At 43.2% G+C, this 24,748-nt stretch overlaps 1 protein-coding gene and 1 long non-coding RNA gene across 3 annotated transcripts; one reads left to right on the top strand and one right to left on the bottom strand.

Annotated features, from left to right (window-relative positions):
• Positions 1-451: 451 nt before the first annotated feature.
• Positions 452-11,245, bottom strand: TENT5C (terminal nucleotidyltransferase 5C). Its single transcript, XM_073310224.2, has 2 exons — positions 11,195-11,245; positions 452-7,567 (listed from the first exon to the last, which is right to left on the bottom strand). The coding sequence occupies exon 2, from the start codon at positions 7,538-7,540 to the stop codon at positions 6,368-6,370; it is 1,173 nt and encodes a 390-aa protein (XP_073166325.1). The 5' UTR covers positions 7,541-7,567; positions 11,195-11,245; the 3' UTR covers positions 452-6,367.
• A 231-nt stretch (positions 11,246-11,476) lies between these two features.
• LOC140905547 (uncharacterized) lies at positions 11,477-23,701 on the top strand. Of its 2 annotated transcripts, none has more exons than XR_012156881.2 (4): positions 11,477-11,652; positions 15,454-17,761; positions 20,557-20,649; positions 22,709-23,701. It is a non-coding gene; the product is annotated as an uncharacterized LOC140905547 (long non-coding RNA). The 2 variants fall into 2 exon arrangements; XR_012156880.2 differs by lacking the exon at positions 11,477-11,652 and adding an exon at positions 12,826-13,773.
• The last annotated feature ends 1,047 nt before the right edge of the window (positions 23,702-24,748 follow it).

Genomic DNA, 24,748 nt, shown 5'->3' with positions numbered 1-24,748 from the left:
GTCCCTAAATGAGGTCAGCTATAGGAGTTCTGCCATAGTGGGCCCAGGAAGGTGCCTACCTCAACTGTTCAGTAAATAAACCCTGTTGAGGCCAGTAGGATGAGCTAGTTCCTCCTTATTAGAAAGGAACATAATCTGACTTGTGTTCCAGTGCTGTTGGTTCTCCTCAACTTTGTTCAGATACATGACAAATCTCTTCCATTTCACCTCCATTGTAAAGATCTTACCACTCCTAAATTATGGTTCTTTTCCCAAGTGACTGAATGGAGAGGGATGAATAGCCTCCTCCCCCTAGGGACATGAAACAGTTTGTACTCATTACCTGCTACACCCAAGAGCAGACCAGTGACATGAAGTTGCTTTTTGCTATATATTCAAGCTATTAACTTAACACTGTTCCACATGACTTGATATTTGGAACATTTGCCTAGTTTTATACCCATCTATTGTTACCAGACAATAAGTAGACCTTAGCACACAAGCGGCAACATTAAATGACAGTGGAGTCCTTAAGTTTTTATTTGTCCAAGAAACTCAAAGGCATAGTTAAGGTCCAACATCCAACATTTTTATTTTAAACATAACAAAATAAATTTGAGATCACAGTGCATGGGAGTGAGCACGTTAAAAGTGACCAACCATTCTGAGATAGGCCCTACTTAAGCACTGGGGGCTCATTATAAGTTTGAAAATCCTCCAGAGACTACACCAAGCTGTGCCAACTCCCCAACCCCATCTCAAATTAAAAATAAAAATAAAATCAGTTTCTCCCAAGTACCCCCGGGCAGGTTTCTGGAACTGGCTTTTAAACAGTTTGCTATTAAAACAAAAAAGCCACTTGTTGAGGACAAATATAGAACAGGCTCTCCCAGACCTAAAGCAAGAATATCACATCACTTTAGTCAGTTAAGGAAAAAAGAAAACTGAACTATTCTAAATGCCTCAAGTGAGTGGCTGTTTCACCTTCCATTTACACATGAGGAACAAAAAGAGAACGAAGTTCTGACCTTTAATTTTTCCAGTGTCCATGAATGCAGCCCAGTTTTCCTTTCAAAAGCCCTTTAGTCCAATCAAAACGAGCTATAGACTAATACATTTTAACTACTGTGAAGAGCAACAGGTAAGCAAGACTTCAGCACTTGGAAGCACTAGTTAGTCTTCCCATCAGATATTACCAAGGCTGAGAATGTTCCTCTGAATGCCCAAACTTGGCCTAGACTCTGAGCCAACTGTGACAGGAACTGGTTTCCTGTTACTCTTGTTTCCTGCCACACAAATACTACACCCTGATCCAGTGCAGTGTGGCATGTCCCTCAGTAAAGGAGAGGGAATATTCCAAGTTGATGGACGGGCTGAAGGCTTATATTTGAGTTTCCTTTTAATTTAAGATTATTTCTCTTCTAAGTCTCTGTTCAAACCTCTCAATGAACAGGAAGTCAAGAGTTATCACATCATTAGTCAGCAATAGAAACCCCTGAAATATAGGCAGTATGTAAATACCAAGTGCTTGTCTCCAACAGCAGGTCACTCTGGTATGAAAATTGGAGTTATTTCCATTATAAAGTTTGTTCTGAGGGGTGAAAATTTCAGCTAAAATTAAAGCAGCTAGTATTTGAACATAAGTATAAAAAAATCAGAAGTGAATAGGGCATTTAGAGGTAGGGTCACCGCCTGCTTCCTTAAAAAGCATGCTTTAGCCGCCAGTCTAACTGATAACTGGATACGCAGAGGATAAATACGGTAACATTTGCTCTTCCCTTAATTTGCAATAAAGGGGAAATGCTGCTGTCCTCACACCAGTTCAGAGTAGCTATGAATCACACAGAGGTGGTCATTCAGAATACCTGTTGTGGTCTAAATGTTTGGGTGCACTAGCCTAATGTGCATGAACAGTTCATTGGAGCAGTAGCTCCGCTTCCTCTAAAAAAAAAATTGGGGGGGATGGGAGAGAAGAGATACAATGAAGTCTTAGGACTTCTCTACACTTCACTAAGCACTACCAACACCAACAGGAGAGCTTGTCCCATCAGCATAGGTACTCCACCTCCCCAACATGGAGTAGTTATGGTGATGGGACAAGCCCTCCCATCACTACAGTACTGTTGGCACCAGGCGTTAGGTCAGTATAACTATGTCACTCAGGGGTGTGGATTTTCTACACCCCTGAGCAACGTAGCAATACAGACATTAGTTGATAGTACAAACCAAGCCTTAGGAGTAGAGATTAGATTTCAAGAGGGCATACTGCCTATAGTTAAGGCTACATTGCAATCGGGGTGACTGCAGCATGTGTATGTCCACACATCCTGCAGTCACTCCCGATTGCATGTAGACACACTCTTAGTCTCAAGTCAGGCTAGCCCAGCAAAACTGGTAAACAGATTCTCCTGGGGCTCAAGTGTTGTTTAGACTATAAGTTACCTGGCTGGTGTTTCTGAAGACTTTTGTGAAGCTACTCCTGCAACAGTGAGCTGTTAGGTTTTTAGTTAAGTTTAGTTGAGTTAGGTTAAGGCTTCTACTTAAACTCTTCCCAGTGCTCATTCTCATGTTACCCAGTGCTAAAAAAAGACGGACTTACAAAATTAGATAAGCCAGTGAATAGGTTGCCAAGAATACTTTGAAACAGAGAAAAGCTGGACTAGTAGTAGCACCTTATGCGAGGCTATTTATTACTCCAGCTCTACCGCACCATTAAGCCAGGATTGCTGTGGAGCAGTACAGAGGAAATAAAGTACATTCTAGCAATACTCTTTTGCCAGTGCCAGTGGTGAGCCTGGCAGAGCTAGATATGGCTTTGAGACCTTAATTTTAGGAAGGCAGACTGGGGGGGGGGTGGGGAAGAGTATTTCAACATATAAAAATTAAAGCCAGGAAGCTGGCAATAAGGAAGATACTGAGCCAGGGTCACCATCTAGCATGTGGCTCTGCAACTCAGGAATCTGGTTACTACACCAGCACTTTGAACAAGGGGAAACAAAACAAAGTTTCCTGAAACTAGAGCTTAGCTACCCTGGCTCCAGAGGGATCCATAGCCTTTTCCTCTGGCTTTCTTCCTCTCCTAGAAAGACGGTTTCCCTTGCTAGGTAACTTCCTGGCAGCCAGATTTCTGGCCTTGATTCCCCCCCACCTTTCTGAGTTTAGGGTACATACAGCAATACCACCTAGCCAGATCTGCAGTAGTAGGATTTATTACAGTTAGTAAGACTTTAGGACTAGATTTTTTGAGAGATCTCAGCAGCTCTCAGAAGAGTGGAGTTGTACACATAAGAATCTGCCTACTTCCTTCAGGCATCAGAACAGGAGCAAAGGTATGTGGGTTTTTTTGTTTTGTTTTCTTAAAGATCTAGCCCTTAGATCCTACAAGAGAAAACAGCTTTGACTCATATACACATCTATTTGAGACTGAAAGAAACGTGCCCCTTTCAGGAAGGGGGTTGGTATTAAAGTTAGTATAAAGGATAAGTTCAGGTATTGATAACAGAGAAACTAAAAACCATTAAAAAGGGACAATATTTGAGGTATAGTTTTACTCTTGTGATCCTCTTGAGAGAGTTCTCCTCCTCCCTTATTAGTGGTCCTTGTTAGTGGCACTGGAGAACCCAAAACTACCCGTGTTTGATTTACTCCTGTACACCACTTTTGGTAAGCTTACTTGCCTGGTCTGAAGATTTTGGCTTTAGACGACAAGGTAGATTGTCAGTAGATTTGGTAACCACAGGAACTTTAGAAAAAGAGGACTAAGTTTTCAAACTGGTTCAATCTTTCTTTCTGAACATGGCAAGGAAACGCCACACTTAGACGCACAAGTAAAGATTTTTTAGGAGTAGGTGTCTTCATTTATACTTGGCAGCATAAAGTAGTGCTGAGCACCTAGAAGCCCCCCAGTTAAGTCAATGAAGTTGCTAGATACTCATTTTTGAAAGTCAGCTGTTTGATATTTAAAAGAATGCTTCAGGTTAAGCTCAAGTTTATTCTTCTCTACTTTAGACTCCTACCTAGCCATGGTTATGCTAACTGAATAACTAAAACTAAGCGTTTCATATTTTACATCTGTCCTGCTGAAGTGGTCCTTATGAGTCTGCCATCCAAGAGTCAGACATACCGATAGCTTTTTATTGGAGGAGGAATTTTATCCTTTTGAGAAAGGGGCATTAGAGGAATTTTATTCTAGCAAGAAACAGCCTTCTCTGGTTGTGCCAGAGGAGTGTTGCCCAACCACTGCTTTTGCCCTTCACCTTTAGTTCTGAAGATTTGGGTCCTCATCTTACTTTCTACTTCATTCTGTAGAGAAATTTGAATCCTGTGCTTAATACTTGACAGTTAAGCTATTGCAATTCCAGATATTGAAGTATCACCCCAGGCTCAAACAGGAGAAGACAGATGTAACTTCAACTTACTGAAGATGGTAAGAAAAGTTATGCAAAGCCAGGCTTAAATATTGGCTAAGTCTATTTGAAGGTTACCATGTGTAGGTTATCATTTTACCCTCTTTCCACTTCTGGGAAAGAAAAGCTAAGACCGCCAGGTCCTCTGCTGGACTGTACTTAATCCATGTTTCACTACTAGGCATCTAAATAATCATATGGGTTAATGTGCCAATAAGCTTCCTGACCCTCCTATGGAGAACTCTGGAAGATTTGGGATTTTTAGCCTTTGGTTAGGTCTACACTACAATTAGACACCCACTGTCAGCTAGCTCAGGCTGCAGGGCTGTAAAATTGCAGTGTAGATGTTTGGCCTCAGGCTCTAGCCTGAGCTCTGGGACCCCATAAGGTGGGAGGATGGTCCCAGAGCCCAGGCTCCAGCCTGAGCCCAAACATCTACACTGCAATTTTACAGCTTCAGCCCCTCAATGGGTGTTTAACTGCAATGTAGACATGACTCTTCTCTATTGGTTAGGAAGGGTCAAGACAAAAGCTAAGCATCCACCATTTAACTAGATTCAAGACATACTCCTTTGAAGAGCAATCCTCCCCTTCATAGAAAAGGGGTCTCCACTTCAGAGATTACTCAGAACACAGTATGGCCTGATTTCTGCCTTATTCAGTCTTTGTGCTACACTATTTAACAATCATATGAAGTTGCAGTGAAGACACAGAGGAGAATTTGAATAGGTCTCCAAACAGCTTATCTGATGCTATGAACTTGTGAAAGGGCTATTGTTGAACTCTGAAAGGAGCATTTTCAGTTTGAGACAGGAAATTATTAGATTAGTTTCTGTAAGGGAAAGGGTTTGGTCCTGCCCAAAGGTGTACAGGAATATATGCATTTGTATGAGGCACTTGGTAAATATCTAAATATATTTGAGAAAAGGTTGGGTGTTTGGAGTGTGCCACATAGGCACACCTCATCCTACAATTTAGGAGAAAAACATGCTCTCTTAGTACTGTACATGGTGGTGAGGAAAGGGCATATTAAGCTGAGCTTTAGTATAGGAGGTGTGCTATTCCTATTGGAACCCTGTGAAAGACATTCCTGGGAAGGGTTGCCCAGTCAAAAAAGGGTTCCAGTTCCTTTAGAAGGGCAGGCTTCAGACAATTTTTTTTTTACCCGAACATTGTTTCAATACTTGTAATTGTTTTTGAAGCTTTAATTGTGTTAAGGACTTCAGTCTTTAGTACATAGGAGTTAACATTCTGGGGAATTGGTCAGCTGAGAAATTCTCTTCTGAAACTTGACACCCAAAGAGTATTTCAAACCTGCCCCACTGTCAAACTCCTCAAGAAATCAATTTTCAACTCTAGAAAAGCAATACACAGCTACTGCAGGAACCAGTAAATTCTGGAGCCCCCCCATGAAAAAGGACAGTGTCCCTACAGTGACCCATTCTGTAAAGCCAGAAAGTACAAGATGCTCATGCACAGCATGAGCTGTTAGGGGGAACAGCTTATGCAAGAGCTTCCAATGGAAAAAACTGACCAGGACTTGAGACTGAGGGAGTGTAAAGTGAGCAGGGGAGGCAATAAGGAACACACAGAATGATCTTGTTGCTACTCTAGGACAGAATGTCTTTGGTTCTGTACAAGTTATTCTCACAGTTTCCTCTCAGTATGCAGCTGTATTACAGTACCTAAATCAAATGTGCAACAGCCATGTCCTCAAAAATTTATAACTAACTAATTCCAAACATGAGGCCATAGGATCCCTTCCCCTAACAAAAGGGCAATAAGGCTTCTTGTGGCTTTTGTACAGAGGGTCCTGAAAGGTGCTTTTTTTTTTTTTAAAGCCAGGAACCTAGTGGTGTGATCACACTGCACACCAGGGAAACAGCAGAGCCAGAGGTAAGCCACAGATCCCCTTTAGAAAGCCTCTGGTGATTAATGGTTCCCACCACAAGATTCCATTTAAGAAATGCTCAAGTTAGAGATTAGTTACAAGGCAGCCAGGTGGGATAAGACTGGCTATAGGGGATGGGAGAGTTTGCAATATAGTAGTTGCTGAAGTTCCCATCGCTGACATAGGGTGCTGGCTGATAATAACAGGTAACATTAGTGGCATTAGGTATGATGTTTTGTTCTGCCAACACTCTAAGTGCTAGCAGCGAGATCAGGTTGAGAGTCTGTCTCCGCTCATGTCCCATGAGGCACACTGTGCTTGAATTTACCACCCTGCGCAGGATCATGAGATAGTCATATTTGCTTCTCTCCTCTTTGGAGAAGTGGTTCTGGAGGTAAGTCTCCAGTTTGCGTTGCTGATCCAGGATGTCAGGGAAGTCTATGAAGAACCGGGAGCACATGTAGCGCTCTAGAGTTTTAATCTCCTCCTTGTCCATAGGCTGGAAATCCCGCACTAAGAGGTTGCTGTACTTCAGGAGCCCACCACCTCTGATCTCCTCAGGATTCTTGGTAGCTATCAGTCTGTTTCGGAGGTGGTCAAAGGCTGCCTCAAAGTCTCCATACATACTCTCTCCAATTACAGTTGGATGGAAGTGCTCCGACATCGGATTTTCTGAGCAGTCATAGTAAAAAAGCAAGGCATCTAGTATGATTTGGAAGGAGTCCACACTGAACTCAAACTGTCGTCGTATGCGATCTACAAACTTCAGCTCTACATTCCTGCCATGTTTGTTGGAGAGAGATATTAAGCTCCATCGGTCCGTCTCTGTGGATACTTTCACTAGCTTCTGGATGTAGGCTTCTTTCAGTGTCATTGGGCTGATTTTTAGTTTGCTCACCCCCTCTGGCAAGAAGTTTAAGAGGGACCGCAACACCACATCTCGGACTAGCTGAAACTCAGCTTCAGTTGGAAGGGACACTTGAAAAATTAGGTCCAGATCTTTGCAACCCAGTCCATTATCCTTGACCAAGACGTGACCAGCTGCAGAACCATTCAGCCGGACATCGTGTACTTGGATGCCTGCCTCATCCAGCCTGTTGCGAACAGTCTGAACAATGTCCTTCAGGGTTATTTTCAGTGTTGGGAAGTTGCCCCGTCCATGGATTGGAACCACCTCTGTCAGAACCTCATGCAGACGGCTGACCTGCTCCCAGCTCAGTACACTGCATGACATGCAATCAGTATTACTTCCTTTGCCTGCCATTTTAGAGTTTGATCTTCTCCAAAGAAGCTGGAGGGGAAAGAAAAATATTAAGTCAGATTTCACTGTTATCACAGAGCACAGGCTATACATCCAGGAAGTTAGTCTATTCATATCTTCATTATACACAGTACTTGAAAAGCCATCCACCTACACCCCAATAGTGATCTCTTTCTGAAGAGATATTTAGTCTGTCTTGTGGTAGACAAAAGTAGTTTCATGCTCAGTTTTGCTGCGAAAGACTTTTGTTAGCAGCTGACCTACCGTCAGCTACAATCCTACATGCTGCTGCATCACGACAAAAAACTTGTCTTTTGAATTAGATTAAGGGCCTGAATTTCATAGGGACTGTAAATCCACAATGCCAACTCAAAATTCAGCACTTCTGAAGATCAGATCCAAGATATTTCTATTTAGAGCTGAAATAATTAGATTTCACCTCCAATTGCCATGATGCTGGAAAGCAGACTCAGTCTGTACCTTATCACACCCCAGTTAAAGAAATCCAACCCCACTGAGCTCAAACTCAAATTCTTACCACTCTAAAAGTTCCAAGATATTTCAGGATTCTGAATGCAAGCTGAAACTACACTTCAGTCATATAAAAGCTAAAGCCCCGACATTACTCTAGTCTCACCCTGGTCCTCAAAAGAGAAGTCATTAGTTACAATGCATAACTATTTTTGAAATTACTGATATGCTTGCACTGACATTTTGCCTCAATTGTGAAGGAGCTAGCATGAATTCAGTTAAATGCTATTAAGGGTCACATAATGACAGTATCTCACCTAGTTTTATGCAAAGGTGTTTCTAACCTCAGCAGCTTGATGTCAGGCAGCAAGTCTGATAATGCCTAGTCTTAGTCCAGACCTTTTGAAGTCTGTTGTGTTGAAGTTGAACAGACTTACATCTTACTTGCCTAAATAGCTTTATTTGAAAATGTTAGACACTTATGGCTCTAGTATTCAACTCCAATTGATATTAAGTTACATATAAAGACACAGAGGAAACAGACACCTTAGGTTTCCATTGTGGCCAGATGCTTTTGCCAATCAAGGCCTGGTCTGTTGCTCCATCTTGGAATGCTCAAGGAGGCTGCACATGCAGCTGCAAGAACTGGTGCAGCAAAGGTATTCATTCAATAGTAAACACCTCTTAGAAGCAGAAGGTCTTACATGCATTACTAATCTTGTACCTTCCTGTCAAAGAGCCATTGCAATCACACTGCAAGGAGGAGAGGGTTTTTCAGGCAAGAGATGTGGCTATCAGAACTGCAGGGTTCTATACCCACTGTCCTTCAGCCTTAGTGTGACCTTGGCCAACTCATTTCACCTATGTCCCCACTCGCCATCTGTAGAATGGGGATGACCCCTTACACACATGGGACACTGCGAGGCTAAGTGCATTTGTGAAGTGCTTTGAGGTCTTGGGTGGAACTTACTACAAAGACCTGATAACATCCTCTCATGCATGCATAGCGCTCATTTAGTTCAGTGGGTATGACGGGTCCCCAGAAATGCTAAGACCACTGTCTAAATGGATCACTGGCAAGCTCTCTAATGACATTCCATCTTTGGATCTCATTTACTGATCAGCCCTAAAATATTTAGTGAGCTCCTCAGATCCAGATGACACTGCTGCTCCTGAGTCAGAGCAAGGCAAACACAGGCCAAGATATCAAACCTTCTGGCAACACTGCATGGATTAATTGGATCTCCTTGGACACCTCAAAAAGATAAGGAAGAACACCTACATGGCCCGTTTTGCTAGACCTACATAATTACTTCAGTCATCAACATTCTATGCCATATTATATCTAATTAGAGAGAATATATTTTCATTTATGCCACAAGTGTTTAGATGCTCCATCTGGGACAGACTTCCCCCTCCCATGTCAACACTAGTAACATTAAGTAATGTCACTTTTGGACCCAACTGAAGTGAAAATAGTATGTAGAATTCTAGCAAAATAAAAAACTTTGTGAACTTTCTTTGGTACTGCTATTCCTGCTTTCAGGACACTTCTAGATGGAAAGTTAGTTTAGTGCTGCTACTACTGTCAGTTTCCTCAGAGGAATTTCTACAGTTGTGTAGAATTTAAACCCTAGGATTGTTAAAATCAGAAGCCTCTCACATCTAGGTCACTGGTTGTAATCATGTACAGATTAGATGAGATGTTAACTGGTAGTGGTTTAGTGACAACTGACCCAGCTGTCTTAGACTAGTTTCTAATAGGTTTGGGACACCAGAGCTGATTAAGGCATAGTTTACATTTCAGTAACTTCCATCCTAAAATTCTTTATATAAAGCAATGTGATATTAGAAGTAGCCTATGCCCTACCATGGTTCTAGACCTAAAGCTAGAGAAACTAGCTTAAGATAAATCTAGTTTTTAGACTCTCTGGAGAATTACAACAGGCTGAGATTTTTAATTTGCCCAATGAACCATTTGTATTACCTTGTAATAGTCATTAGTATAAAACATAGGAGTACTTCGTGTTACAGCAAAGAATATTTCTTAGACATCAAATAAGTATTATTTGATAGAATGACAAACATTTTAGTTGTTAACTGCAGGTATACTCAGAATGCATTTGCTATGGCATTACATAAGTGTGGTGAATAGCAATATATATTAGAAGTGCAGAAACAAGCTTGTTGCATCTTATATGATCTTTAAGAATACAAGGAAAGCACATTTGCTGGTCTACACTTGGTTTTAGTAACTAGACAATGACATAGGTAGATGTGTTGACATAACAGCTGCAGCTACAAGCTTGATAATTTTAAATGCACAAGCTATTATACTTCTGCACACTAGGTTCATCATCACTTGCTCTATATAGTGCAGCTACTGTTACATACAGTAAAGTTGCACTCTATATTGTATTACTTCAAGCATGTTGGGTATTATTGCAACCAAAATTTGTACATCTGTGTTTCCCTCATTATAGAGGCACACAAAGTCATACCAAAATATGCCCAGTGTTTGTTTCATAGATGCCAAGGCCAGAAGTGACCACTGCCGATGTAAAATCCTCCTGTGCACCAGCCCTGAATATTTGTTCCCCATGTAGGTACTTTTGGGTCACCCCTTTACCTTCAGTAAGTTACCATCGCCCTTAGTCCCCCATGCAGGGATCTTGTTTAACGACTCACATGTAACAGACGTGTTTCCCCAGACTGTCTAACCCCCTTTGCCAGACATGCTGTGTCTTCACTGAAGACAGACTCCGTGGCAAGCAGGAGGTTTTCAGTTTAGCAATTGAGTTATCAGCGTGCAAAGGTAACTGCTGCAATTGGCTCAACAGCTAATAGGAGCGCGGACAGATCAGCCAATGCTTTAAGTGCGCCCCCGGGAGAACAGTGAAGCCCAGGGTGGATTTTGCTCATGGAGTTGCCTGCACCTGTAACCTGGAGGGGGTGTGCGGGGCACCGCCAGGCTCTGCCCTCAGGTGCAGCAAGCACGGGGCCCGCTAGTCTCCCCGGGAGCCGCGCACAGTCCGTGGCCTGCAGCGCAGCCAGCGCCGGCCGGGTGCAGCGCAGCCCGGCCCGCCCACAGGAGCGCAGCAGGGCACCCGTCAGCTCCTCGCGCCCGGCCTTACTGGCTCGCGCGCCGCTCATTAAACGCGGCCGCGCGGAGTCTCATTCACTCACCTGCTCACTCGGCGACACGCGCCTCCGCAACCGCCACTCAAGCCTGTCACTCCGTCCAGCCGCCCCCCAGAGGCCCTATTTATACCCGCTCCGGCCACGCCCCCTCCGGCCGCGCCCACTTAATTTGCATGGCGCACGCGGGCGCCGGAGCCCAGCTGCTATAGGTAGCATCCGCTTTGTAATTGGCCGCCGCCTCGGTGGATCGCGCGTGACGCAAAGCTAGCACGGCAGAGCCGGCGCCTTGGCAACCGCGGCGGATGGATCACGGGAGCGCGCCCCAGCCAGAGCGGCCAGCTTCGCGTTCCGGGAACGCGCCGCCACACTAACGGGCACCGGCCAAGCCAGGCGCCCCGCGGTCGGGGGGCGGGGCTTGGCCTTGGCCTTGGGCCTGGGGGCGGGGACCCACCCCTCAGACACCGCTCCCCGGCCTGTAGCCCCCCGCCGCGCAGCGGGACACCGTAGGGAGATGGAGGCGCGCGGGCGCGTGGGGTGGGGCAGGAGGGGGACGGGGGGCGGGAGGGGGATGGGAGCGCACGCAGGAGGGACGGCGGGGGTATATTGGGGTTCTCCAGGGGGATGGAGCAGGAGAGGGGTGTGGGGGGGATGGGGGCTTAGGCCAGGTGGGATAGGACATCTTGCCTGGGCTTGCTCCGTGTGTGACAGCCATCATCCCCCAGTGAACGGGCCACCTGGCAGGCAGGGGCAGATGGGGATGCCTTTCACCCCGCGCACCAGCCTGCCCGCACCCTCTAACACAGCTGCTCCATCTCATGCCACTGGGAGCCCCAGCCATTTGGGAGCCCCTTGTGGGTACAGAGCACCCTGTGGAACCTCCTGAGTGCTGCCCTCACTAGTGCCCTGGATTGTGGTCCAGCAAGGCCCCAGGATGCAAGAGTACTGAATTTGCTTAGACACAGCTCCTAGTTTCCATTCCAGCAACATGATGAGACCTAGAAGGGATGGTCTGGTGAACAGTGCACTGGGCTGGCACTTGGGAGATCTGGTTTCTGTTCCTGGCTCTCCCACAAGTTCTGTGTGTGGCCGTGGCTAATCTGCTATGTGCTTCAGCTTCCCATCCCAAAAATAGGGATAGCACTTCCTTTCCTCCTGGGGTGTTGTGAGGGTAAATCTGTTAATGATTGTGAAGATACTGTAGTGATGAGGGACATATAAGTATACAGATAGATGCTGTGGAGCTGGCTAAGAAAATAATATTAGCCACAACTGAACAGCATGGAAGTGTTGGCCACCATGCCTCGAGACATTTAAGATCCCTGTCTATGGTGAATAAAGGCTGAGAAACAAATGCAGTGGTAGTTACAGATGTTTCAGGTAGTCAAAGTGTGAGGAAGGTGTTCTGCTAGTGAATGAGGCTGACTAGAAAATACGAAGCTTGTACACTGTGATGCATCTTATTCAATGGTGTCCATACAAACAGTGATCTCCAGTAATTACATTTAATAGGTAAATAGCCTTTCTTTCCACTAAAAAGAAAAGGAGTACTTGTGGCACCTTAGAGACTAACCAATTTATTTGAGCATGAGCTTTCGTGAGCTACAGCTCACTTCATCGGAGTAGCTCATGAAAGCTCATGCTCAAATAAATTGGTTAGTCTCTAAGGTGCCACAAGTACTCCTTTTCTTTTTGCGAATACAGACTAACACGGCTGTTACTCTGAAACCTTTCTTTCCACTGTAGAGGACAGACCCTCCTTTTTAGCTGAACTTATGTACATTTAAGACAAATTAATATTTGTGCTAGTAACAAGATTTTATTCTGTTTTCCATATTTAGGGGATAAAAATGCTTTGACTATTTTATTTTTAAAGATATGCTCCTTCTTTGAATAGGTGGAAGAACAGAAAGGCCAAGATTTTAAACTCAATCTAAATGTAAGAAGCCTGGTTTTCAAAAATTGAATAACCAGCAATTTGCACTGACTTCAGTAAGGAGCTGCTTGGTAGTCAGCACTTTAAAAAATCAGGCCATTTAATTTAGGCTCCTAAAAACAAAGATTTAGGAGCCCACCTTTAGGTATTCATTTAGAAAAATGGGAAAGGATCATAGGGAAAGTTAATTGTCTAACTGTGTATATATGTGTAGCTGAGAGCATAGTGATAGCTCAGGATCACAGCATATAGATGTGATTGAATTTTACAGCCACCTCACTCACTGACACACCTTCCATTGGTTAGTATCCTGGAAACCTCAATCCATAAACCTGAAAGAGATTTGAAAGAAAAAACAGAATGATGTGTGAAAAACATCTCGGTTTCCTGAATTTTGGACAGAAGATGTTAAACTCCCCCTGGCTAGTGCATAGTATTTTTTTAGTAGTAATTTTGAGACCTGATAAATTAACTAAATCTGATCTGATTCTCATCACAAATAATTTGTTTGATTTCTCTTTCTGGAATAAGCTCCATGTACATGTCTTCTGTCCTCTCTTTTTAGCTGTTCATATCCATTCTGTGCTGTCAGCAACATTCAACTTGATTTTCTCAACTGAAATAGAAACATTAAATAGAGGAAAAATGCTTCAGGAACATCAAAGAAAATGTGGACTAATGGGCTGCTATGGTAGGAGAGAAGTGTTTGCCAAGGCATATGCACTAATACCAAACCACTATCAGAATGAATCAATACATCGAGATATGGGGCCAATAAGGCTCTGAAATCAGCAGGCTCATGGATATGTTACTAAGGAGTAATTGGGAGTGGGACTCACCATTGCTGATTTAGGAGCATGCTTAAAAATTAAACACTTTCCAGAGGCACAACATTTACTTGCTCACTTGGATTAGCAAATTGTAAGTTGTACTCCACAATGTGATCTGTACTCACGGTGGGTTACATCTCTGTGTTAAAGTTGAGAGTCGCTACAGATTTCATTGTAGAACTCAGGATGCATAGGCATATTATGCATCCAGTGTTTAACCTGATGAAAACATTCTGGAATCTATACTGAGCCTCAGAGCAGGAACAATTTCTATTTTTCATACCTAGTAGAGCCTGTAATGTTCACTCAAAATGCAATCAGTTTAAAGTCATACAGGGAACACCCATCAAAATCCCCACATCTATTAATAGTGCTTTCAGCAGTTTTACACTGCACCTTTAGATGTCTATGAGATTGTGTTTGGTGTGTTGGGGGAGTGTGAATATTCTCTAAATTTGGTAGTCTTGGGGGACAGAAACTAGTGCTTCTATGCAATGGAAAACTCTTCTGAGAATGTCTCTACCACATTCTATCTCTACCAAACTGTGAGTTTCCATAAACTCTGAGGGAAGATGCCAGTCATCATTGCATGAATTCATCCTTCAGAGATGGGGAAAAGAAAAATATATTTAGCAAATATGGTGGGGGAAGCCAAAAACCAGTCATTTAATCACCTTCTTTCCACACACTGTGTAGGCTCCGTTTCCACACCCTGTAGGGTCAGTTTCTTGTCCCTGCTTAGTGGGGAGGCTTTCTGGTATGACTGCACCTGTGAGCCTGTAAATAGTAGAAGATACTTCTATACCAGAACAAGAAAGAGAAGTGGAATTTAGAGAAGAGAAATGGAAATTAATACAAGCTGAAGAGCTTGTTGGTGAGGACAGATAAAAGAAACTAAACATTTATAAAAGCAACGAGGAGTCCTTGTGGCACCTTAGAGACTAATGCCCAAATAAATTTGTTAGTCTCTAAGGTGCCACAAGGACTCCTCATTGTTTTTGCTGATACAGACTAACACGGCTGCCACTCTGAAACCTGTAAACATTTATAGTTTGACTAAACAATAATCACTGGGTACAAGTATCTGAAAGATGTAAACATCAAGCAGCAAGAGGAATTATAAAGTCTGATCTGAGGGGACATACAGGGGACTAATGGGGTGGACTTAAGAAAAGAAAAATTTAGACTGGTTATGAAGAGAAATTTCCCATCACTGAGGCTTGTAGAAAGCTAGAGAATGGTCTCCCATGAGAAACAAGGCAAGCCCCTTCAGTTGTGTCAGTTAGTTTCAGTTCTGAGTCATAACTACAATTATACTACATCTTCAACCCTACTCCTGCCTCAAGCATTTTTGGATTCTGTGGCAGGAAATGATTTTTGGCAGCAAATTTTCTGGTTTCTTGTGGATTAATAGCAATTTTCATACAACCTGAAAAACACTTTCTAGTTACAATATTTATTAAATATCAATAAAAGCAAAAAGATACAGTATAGAGTTTACTGAAACTACAAATATAAAAATTGTATTCTTGTTACAACAGGCCCACATTTTACAACGTGTGTTTACAAGATCCTTGTTTTACACCAAATGCTGGTAAAATGAAGGAGATAATTGGAGGAACAATGACCTCATCTCTACTGAAGGCATCTGTCATCATATTACCAAGGTGGAATGGTACACAGTCGTGAGGAGCTACTGGACTCTATTACACAGATTGCAGTAGTGGAGAGGAATGCCTTCTTCCACTTTGACTGATAGGAGACTGTGCCAGTTCCTCTCTGATGAGGATCTAGCCTTTGTGATTCACATCTTTGCACCTTCAAGTTAGTTATTGCAACGCATTCTACATGGAGCAGGTTGGGAGGGCCACATGGAAGCATGACTAGCAAATTACCTTTGACGCAAAAAAGACCAAAGAACATGCATTACATCAGTACTCTCTATGTGCCACTGGTTCCCATTTGGTTCCAGATCCAATTCAAGATTAGAGTCTTAGTTTTTAATGGTCTGGGGTCTAGTTTCCCTCAGGACTGACTCTGGAGATGCTCCAGAAAATGAGGCCAAAAACTGGCTTCCTTTCAGGAAGGGGACAACGCAAGATTCATCTTTTCACACAACCCTTCCTTCAACGATGATGGTATGAAAATGCTCTGGTGATACACCTTGCTGGGGAAAAAAGAAGAAACAAAGAAATGGTGAAAAACACAAAGTAATACTGTCACACAGAATGATGAAGCCTAGATGCCCTTTGTGGGAAAATATTTTTTAATTTACTTTTGTACATAGTGCCCAGAAACCTTGTGATGGTCACATTAAAATTGGTTTAAAGATTAGTAAATTCTTGGATTAAAATTTTTTCCCCATTTGAATCCAGTAATAGGACAACAAATTTATTTTTGGCAGAAGAAAAGCAGTTAAAAACCTTTGTAAATGTCAACGATCTGGCATTACCATTTGCCTTACCTGATGCAAGCTGAATGCAGTGTGTCACTATAAATCTAGGGAAGGTATTTATAAATTGCAAAAGCCTAGAAGTGAGTGTGAGATAGATTAGATAGATCGCACTCTATTCTGTGATAGACAAATAGTTCTGCAGTCAGGGAATAATTCTGTGGAAACATAGAGTACAACATGGTAGACAATACTGAAGACTCAAAGAACAGATAGAACAATACCATCCACTACTTCCATCATAACAAAATCCTCCTTTCTCTAATACCAGAAGCAGCTACAGGGCTTTCACGCTGCTTGGGGGAGATACAGGCATTCTTTCTCCTGTGTTACGGCTGTAGAAAAATATGAAACCTTGGACACATCTGTATAATGTTCTAATGAACTGGTTTGTGTGTGTATGTGTCACTGGCTTCTGTCTGAATGAATCAAAACTCCTCAACTGTATGTCATAGGCCCTGTACTGCTAATACTGAATGGTTGCTTATGCCTTAGTTCAAGTCTCTGGGACTTGTGCCTTTAGAGCAGGAGGATCTCAGTTTTACTCCTGCTGTTGCTGTGACAGCCCAAAGAAGGCCAACATTTTCCTTTCAGTTATGAAATGGAAACCATAGTGATTGAAGCATGCTGAGACAGAATGCATTTACCGGAGACAGTGGGTAGCAGTTGTTTTTCCCTGCACACGAGTTTGCTTGAACTACTTAATTAGTCACAACGTTTTCTGTAACTGAGGGTAGAACAAACTGTTACAGATTTCAGTAGCACTAGAAAGGTAGTAGGGAGATTGTGGATGAAACTGAGAAACATTTAATCTATTTTGGAGGTTGTGAGCAAATTCAAGAAACAAAGCCCTAGGCAAAAGCAGCAGGTAGCAACCCGGGTGAAAGGGTAGTTCAGAGAAATGGCAAAAGAGAGACAATTGAATGTACAACCCCAGCCATGTGAAGGTCTTCCAGCGGGGCTGTCCTCCTGCTCTTCCAACAGAATTCAATGCTCTCCTCTCAAGATAGACATTCATTCTGAAATATTGGCTCCTTCATATTGCATCATCTTCCATGCCCATGGAAGATGATGTTAGTCAAGTGCTCTGTAAAGCTTACACCACCATCCTTACCAAGAATCTGAATCCTTGAGTCCTGTCTGCTCCTCCTCTTTTCTGTTCTGTATTTAGTTGAATGGTGCTGTCCCCCCTCCTAGTACATTAATAGATTTTAAAGCCAGAAGGGACCATTAAATCATCTACGTTGACCTCCTGCATAACATAGACCATAGAATTTCAGCTAGTAACCCCTGCATTGAGCCAAAATAACCTGTAGATGACTAAAGCATATCTTCCAGGAAGGCGTTTGGTCTTGATTTGAAGACAGCCAGAGATGGAGAATCCAGCACTTCCTTTGGTATGTTCCAATGTTAATCACTCTCACTGTTAGAAATATGTATCTCTTATTTCTGATTTGATTTTTTCTGGCTTTAACTTCCAGCATTGGTTCCTGTATGCCCTGTGAAGATATTTATATACCATAATCTGGTCACCTCAAGTCTTCTTTTTGATAAGCTAAACAGAGAGAGCTTCTCACTATGAGGCATTTTCTTCAGTTCTTGAATAATTTTTGTGGCCCTTTTATAGCCCCTCTCCAATTTTTCAACATTATTTTTAAAATGCGGATCACAGAACTGGACACACTATTCTACTATTGATCTCACCAATGCCGTAATGAAGAAAAACCATTTGTCTGTCCTACTCACTAGTCCTGTGTTTATGAAGCCAAGGATCATATTAGCCCTTTTAGGCATGGCACTGCACTGGTAGCTCATGAGTTGTTTGTGCACTAGGACCCCTCATTTCTTTACGGAGTCACTGTTTTCCAGGACAACCCCCCCACACACACACTTTAGGAATGGCCTGCATTCTTCATTCCTAGCTGTAGGACCTTGCATTTGTATTTAAAACGTTTTATTTAAATGGGTCTAGCCTACCAAGGGGTCCAGAATGCTGTGTATGACTTGCCCTGTCCTCATCACTATTTACCACTCTGCCAATTTTTGTGTCCTTCTGCAAATTTAATCAGCTGTGGCTTTATATTTACTTCCAGATCATTGATTAAACTATCGAATGAAACATTGGTGAAAGGTCTTGAATTGACAGTTGAAGCCTTTGGTTTATTCCCTGTGGCCATGACAATAGGAAATAGGGGCACAGCATGGAATACGCAGCCCAGGGGGAGGGAACGCTAAAGTGGCTTTGAGTCACCTTTGCACCTTCACAATCCTGGTCTGCTCCAAGGCACCCAGTGTAACTTAGAGAGTCCTTTGGTCCTATCTAAGTTATAACAGCCTTTTGGGGCTGCCCTGTGGACTGTGGCACTGCCTCGAATCTCTACAACATTGCATACTGTGGCCCTGCCCCCAATACAATCCTGCCTCCAGCATGACACCATCCCAGGCCTTGCAAAGGGGATTTTGAAGGGCAGCCTTATATCCATCTTGTGCAGTACCTGCATCAGGGGAATGCTCCCCTGGCATGAACCAGGGCTTTTATGATCCCTTATGCCACTCCAGCCCTTTTACACAGTGTAAAGGTGTCAGGGTGGGTGTGAGGATATTACAGTGTGAATGTAACAGCACCTTACCTCTTCCTAATCTGTCATTTTGACTGTGCCCAAGAGAACTCTAAAACAGCACTTCTGTTCATGCATTCCCATAAACCCTCATTCTGATCTGTGCAGCACCATTGCACTGGGAAGTTCTTTCATAGATTCCAAGGCCAGTATGAACCACTGTGATTATCTAGTCCAGGGGTCTCAAACATGTGGATGTGGCCCCGCGGAGTTATTTCCTGCAACCTGCCATAGGCGCCGACTCCACTGGCAGCCAAGCTCCCCTCTCCCCCAGCTCCCCATTCTCCTCCCCCCCCGAGCGCGCCGCATCCCTGCTCCTCTGCCTACCTCCCAGCGCTTCCCGCTGCCAAACAGCTGTTTGGCGGCACTTAGGGCTTTCCAGGGGGGAGGGGGGAGGAGCAGAGACGCAGGGTGCTCAGGGGAGGAGGTGGAGAAGAGGCGGGGTTGGGGTGGGGATTTGGGGAAGGGGTTGGAATAGGGGCAGGGAGGGGGCAGAGTTGGGGCGGGGACTTTGGGGTAGGGGTTGGAATGGGGGCGGGGAAGGGGAGGGAAGAGGCAGGGCAGGGGTGGAGGCTCACGGTCTAGATGAGCAGTCTGAAGTATGAAGTTCAGCATGTATGATTCTTTGCTGTGAGTAGTTGGGAAGAATGTTTGTTAAAAGTGGCAACATATTTTGTATGAATAATTACTTTAAAAGGTCCTGCCATTACAGGTATGTTGATAGACTGTTAGTGTAGATCATCATCAGTGTTACTGACCATATAAGGAACAGTTACAGGTGTTTATATTTTATTAAAACCCCTCTTCGTATTACAGTTTTTTAAAAAATTAATACATTGACTTTTAATAGCATACTATATTACTCTTCATTGTTTTCATTTTTGACTATACTTTTGTATCTTTGTATGAAAAGGTTTCAGTGATGCAGCGCTCGAGCCAATGTACTAGTCCTCATGTGGCCCTTGTGGTGATTTGAGTTTGAGATCCCTGATCTAGTCGGACCTTCTGCATAACACAGGCCATAGAACTTCCCCCCAAATAATTCCTAGAGCATATCTTTTTGGAAAAATATCCAATCTTGATTTAAAAATTGTCGGTGATGGAGAATCCACTACGGTCCTTGATAAATTGTTTCAAATATTAATTACTCTCGCTATTCAAAATGGATGCCTTATTTCCAGTCTGAATTTGTCTAGCTTAAACTTCTAGCCATTGGATTGTGTTATACCTTTCTCTGCTAGATTGAAGACCCCAATTATCAAATATTCGTTCCCCATGTTGGTATTTATAAACTGTAAGCAAGTCACCCCTTAACCTTCTCTTTGTTAAGCTAAATAGATCGAACTTCTTGAATCTATCACTATAAGGCATATTTTGTAATCCTTTAATCGTTCTCATGACTCTTTCTCAATGCTCTCCAATTTTTCTTTCTTGAATTGTGGATATGAGAATTGGACACGGTATTCCAGGAGCATTTGCATCAGTGCCAAATAGAGGTAAAATAACCTCTCTATTCCTACTTCAGATTCTCCTGTTTATACATGTAAAGATAACATTAGCCCTTTTAACCACAGTTTCAGATTCGGAGTTCATGTTCAGCTGATTATCCATGTGTCCCCCAAGTCTTTTTCAGCATCACTGCTTCCCAGAATAGTGTCTTCCATCATGTAAGTATGGCCTGCATTCTTTGTTCCCAGATGTATATATTTACATCTAGCTGTATTAAAATATACATTGTTTGAAAATGCTAAATGTTAAAATTCATAGGGCCAAGAACTGATCTATGCAAGACGACACTACAAAACACATCTGCTAAGTGATGATTCCCCATTTACAATTACATTTTGAGACCTATCAGCCAGTTTTTAATCCATTTAATGTGTATTATATTAATTTTATATTGTTCTAGTATTTTAATCAAAATGTCATGCAGCACGACGTCAAATGCCTTCCAGAAGTCCAGCTATCAACAGTATTGCTTTTATCAACCAAACTTGTAATTGCATCGAAAAAGGGTATCAGGGTAGTTTGACAGGATCTATTTTCCATAAACACATGTTGATGTGCATTAATTATAGTACCCTCCTTTAATTCTTTATTAATTAAGTCCAGTATTAGCCACTCCATTATCTTGCTCAGGACTGATGTCAGACTAATGGGCCTATCATTACCTGGGTCATCCCATTTTCCCTTTTTAAATATTGGCACAACATTAGCTTTCTTCCAGTCTTCTGGAACTTCCCCAGTGTTCCAAGACTTATTGAAAATCAACACTGATGGCTCAGTATGCGCCTTAGCCAGCTTTTTAAAAGTCTTGGATGTAAGTTATTGGGACTTGCTGGTTTAAAAATGTCCGACTGTAGTAATTGCTGTCTAACATCCTCCCAAAATACTAGTGGAATGGAAAGAGTGTTATCATCATATGACATGACTACATCATCTATTTTTTCCCCAAATAGAGAACAAAAAATGTATTGAACACTTCTGCCTTTTCTGCATTATTATTGGTAATTCTACCATTTCCATCTAGTAATGAACGAATACCATTGTTAGGAAACTTTTTGGTCCTAATATACTTAAAAACACATTCTAATTGTTCTTAATTCTGCTGGCCATAGATTTCTCCTTGTGTCCCCTTGCTTCCCTTATCAGTTCCAAGTTTTTGATTTATATTTATTACTACCAACTTCCCCTCTCTTCCATTTGTTATAGATCTATACTTTTAACAGGTGCCTTCACTTCCCCTCTAAACCAACTTTTTCAACCGATACACCTACTTCTTCAATTGTGGGATTGTGGGTTTTTTGGGTATCTAGTAGAGTGTTCTTAAACAATTCCCAGTTTTCATTCACATTTTTCTGTTTAAATTCTTCCTCCCAGTTGATCTGGCTCATAATTGTTTTCAGCTTTGTGAAATAGGCCCTTTTAAAGGATCAAGTACGTATATTACTGATTTGGACTTTATTCTGTTAACACGTTATCAGTGTGATCAAGTCATGATCACTGTACCTACAGTAGATTTAATTTTTAGTTATGTGATCAGTTTCTCTCTCTGTCTAGATGAGGTCTAATATAGAATTCCCCCCTGTTGGATGCAACAATTTTTGAGTTGGGAAATTTTCATTTATAGTATTAAGAAATTCCAAGGATGCTTTAGTACTGGCAGCATGAGACCGCCAGCATATGTCACTCAAATTGAAGTCCCCCATAATAACGCAGCTTTTTTTTCAGCACTTTATAAATAGGTACTTAAGGAGCCAGTCATCCTGTTCCCTATCATGATTTGGTAGCAGACACCAACTAATACTCTATCTTATGCTTTATCTGTTAGTACATTGTTCCATAAGTATTCAAGATCATTTTCTTCCGAGTTGTCAGTGACTCAGAAACAAGTAATGCCATTTATTACATAGAAGCCCACTCCCCCTCCTTTGTCTATGTGATCCTCCCTAAATAGGTTGTAATAATTGATTTTAACATTCCAATCATGTAAATCAACTCACCATGTTTCACTAATACCAGCTAGATTGAATTTATGTCCATAATCCAGTTCCTCTTGTTTGTTACCCATGCTCCTATCATTGGTGTATTGTCAATTAAAGAATGTCTTCTCTTCATGTCCTTTGGTTCTTTGATTAATTTTGTTCTCCACATCTCAATTTTCTGCTTGATGAGTGCTCACATCTTCCCTCTTTTTACTCACCCCTTTTGTTATTAATTTAACAGCCTCCTGACTGCTCTAGCCAGCCTGTCTCAAAGGAGATTGGTTTCCTGTCTACTGAGGTGGAGGCCACCCAAACTGTACAACTCCCTTTTCCTCTAGAAGGTGGACCAATGTTCTGCAAAACCAAAACTCTGCAGCCTACACCATTTACCTAGACAGCAGTTCACTTCCAATATCTTCTGCTTGTAGCTAGTTAGTAGATATCAGACTGGACAAGAAAGCTGAAGTAAGAGTAAGGCACTGTGATCTCTTAGGATATGAAAGAAAAGGGGCATAGTTGAGATTGTGGCTGTTTTATGTGGGAAGTGTCACTTTAATTCTCCATTTCCTGGTTTCCTCAAATCAGCACATCAGGAATCTATCTGTACAATTTGTGAATTATGGTTGATGCTGTGAAGTTGTTCTGATGAAATTGCTGTGTTTTTGAATGCCTCTGCCTATGTGGAATCCACCCTTTGCGGACAAGGGCTGTGTCATGTCCTTTACAGACCAGATACAAAAGTGGATTGTTAGAACTTAAAGGCTGCTTATTCAGGTGGAAACACCTTGGGACAGTGGGTTAGATAGAGCTTAGGAGAACTAGTCTTCTCTTATCTTGTCTGCAGGAGGCTGGTGAAGAAGAATGAAAACACCAGCAACAGAACTAAGGAACCAGATCTTGGTAGGGGAATATATAAACTCAAGAGACTCTGGGCGACACGGATTGGAAATTTTGCGCCGGAAAGGGGAAGAAATGATCAGGTTTTCATAGCAGGGTTTCCTGTTTAACCTTGGCCCAGGCACAGTGAGGGAAAGCTAGCTGACCTAGGGAGAGGTTCCATGTTTCTGAAAGTAGACATGAGCTGCAGGGGAAGGATTCTGCACATCCCAGAGGGCTGTGCCCAAGCCTAAAGAACTCTCCAGAGTGGTGAGGAAACCGAGGCAAGGAAATATGTGTAGGCATGTTTATTATTTTGTCTAGATCTTTGTATCTCTTGTGCTGTGAAGTAAAAAGCAGTGGTGTTTTAGAATCCTATGCAAAGGCTGTCTGTGTATCTGTTTGCTTTCACTATCGCCATGCCCCTGAAGAGTTAACCTGTAAAGCCAAAGTGCTCACAAAGGTGGAGTTCTGGAAGGGGATGTGCATAAACTACGCAGGAGACTGAGGGGTCAGCACTAATCCCAGGGGTTGGGCAGTTGGACCTTGGGGCAGGGCCGGATTAACTTTTTGCGGGCCCAGTGCCAAACATATTTGTGGACCCTCATGGGGAAAGGTGCAGGGGGGTGGGATGGTCAGTCTCCAGAGTGAAGGGTGGGCTGGGGGCAATGAGGGACAGCACGGAGGGAGCAGCCTCGCTCTGCGCAGCCAAGCAGGAGGGCACTGTTTACAAACCTGCAGCTGCCAGATGCACAGTGGCCTGCCCAGCCCTGTGCTGCCAGCATGCCCCTTCCCCTTGAGGGCAGGCCCGCACCACACCACTCCCCGCCCAGTGCCCCACCCTTAAGTCCAGTACCCCCTCGCCCAGAGACCCCCACCACAGATCTCTATGCCCAGCCCCCACTCCTCCCAGAGACCTCCCCCGCTGGCCTCCCACCACAACTGCACAGCACTCTGCATATCACACTGCTCTCCCAGCACCCCCTGTCCATAGACCTCCCCACTACCCACCACCTTCCTCACAGTCCCACTATCACAGCTGCACAGTACCCCATATTCCTGAGGGGATTCTGCACCAAAAAATTAAAAATTCTGTGCACAGTATTTTAAAATTCTGCAAATTTTATTTGTCAATAAATAAATGTGGAGGCTCCACCATGGCAGCTGGGAGCACAGGCCACTGGTTGCATGGAGGTGGGAGATTACCCTGCAGCCTCTCCCCGCCCCTCCCCACCCAACCCCGGGACAGGGACTCGGCAGTGAGGCTGCACCCGACCCTGACACAGTGCAGGGGCCAGGCCTGCCCCAGAAATATCCTGGGGCCCTGCCCCCCTGTGCCAGGCGCACCAGGTGTGTGTGAGCAGGCTCAGCCCAGCAGCAGGATCCAAGTGCAGAGGCACTTTGT

The sequence above is a fragment of the Lepidochelys kempii genome, chromosome 1, assembly GCF_965140285.1.
Source record: "Lepidochelys kempii isolate rLepKem1 chromosome 1, rLepKem1.hap1, whole genome shotgun sequence".
Classification (NCBI taxonomy): domain Eukaryota; kingdom Metazoa; phylum Chordata; order Testudines; family Cheloniidae; genus Lepidochelys; species Lepidochelys kempii.
This window is presented reverse-complemented; position numbering and strand designations above follow the sequence as displayed.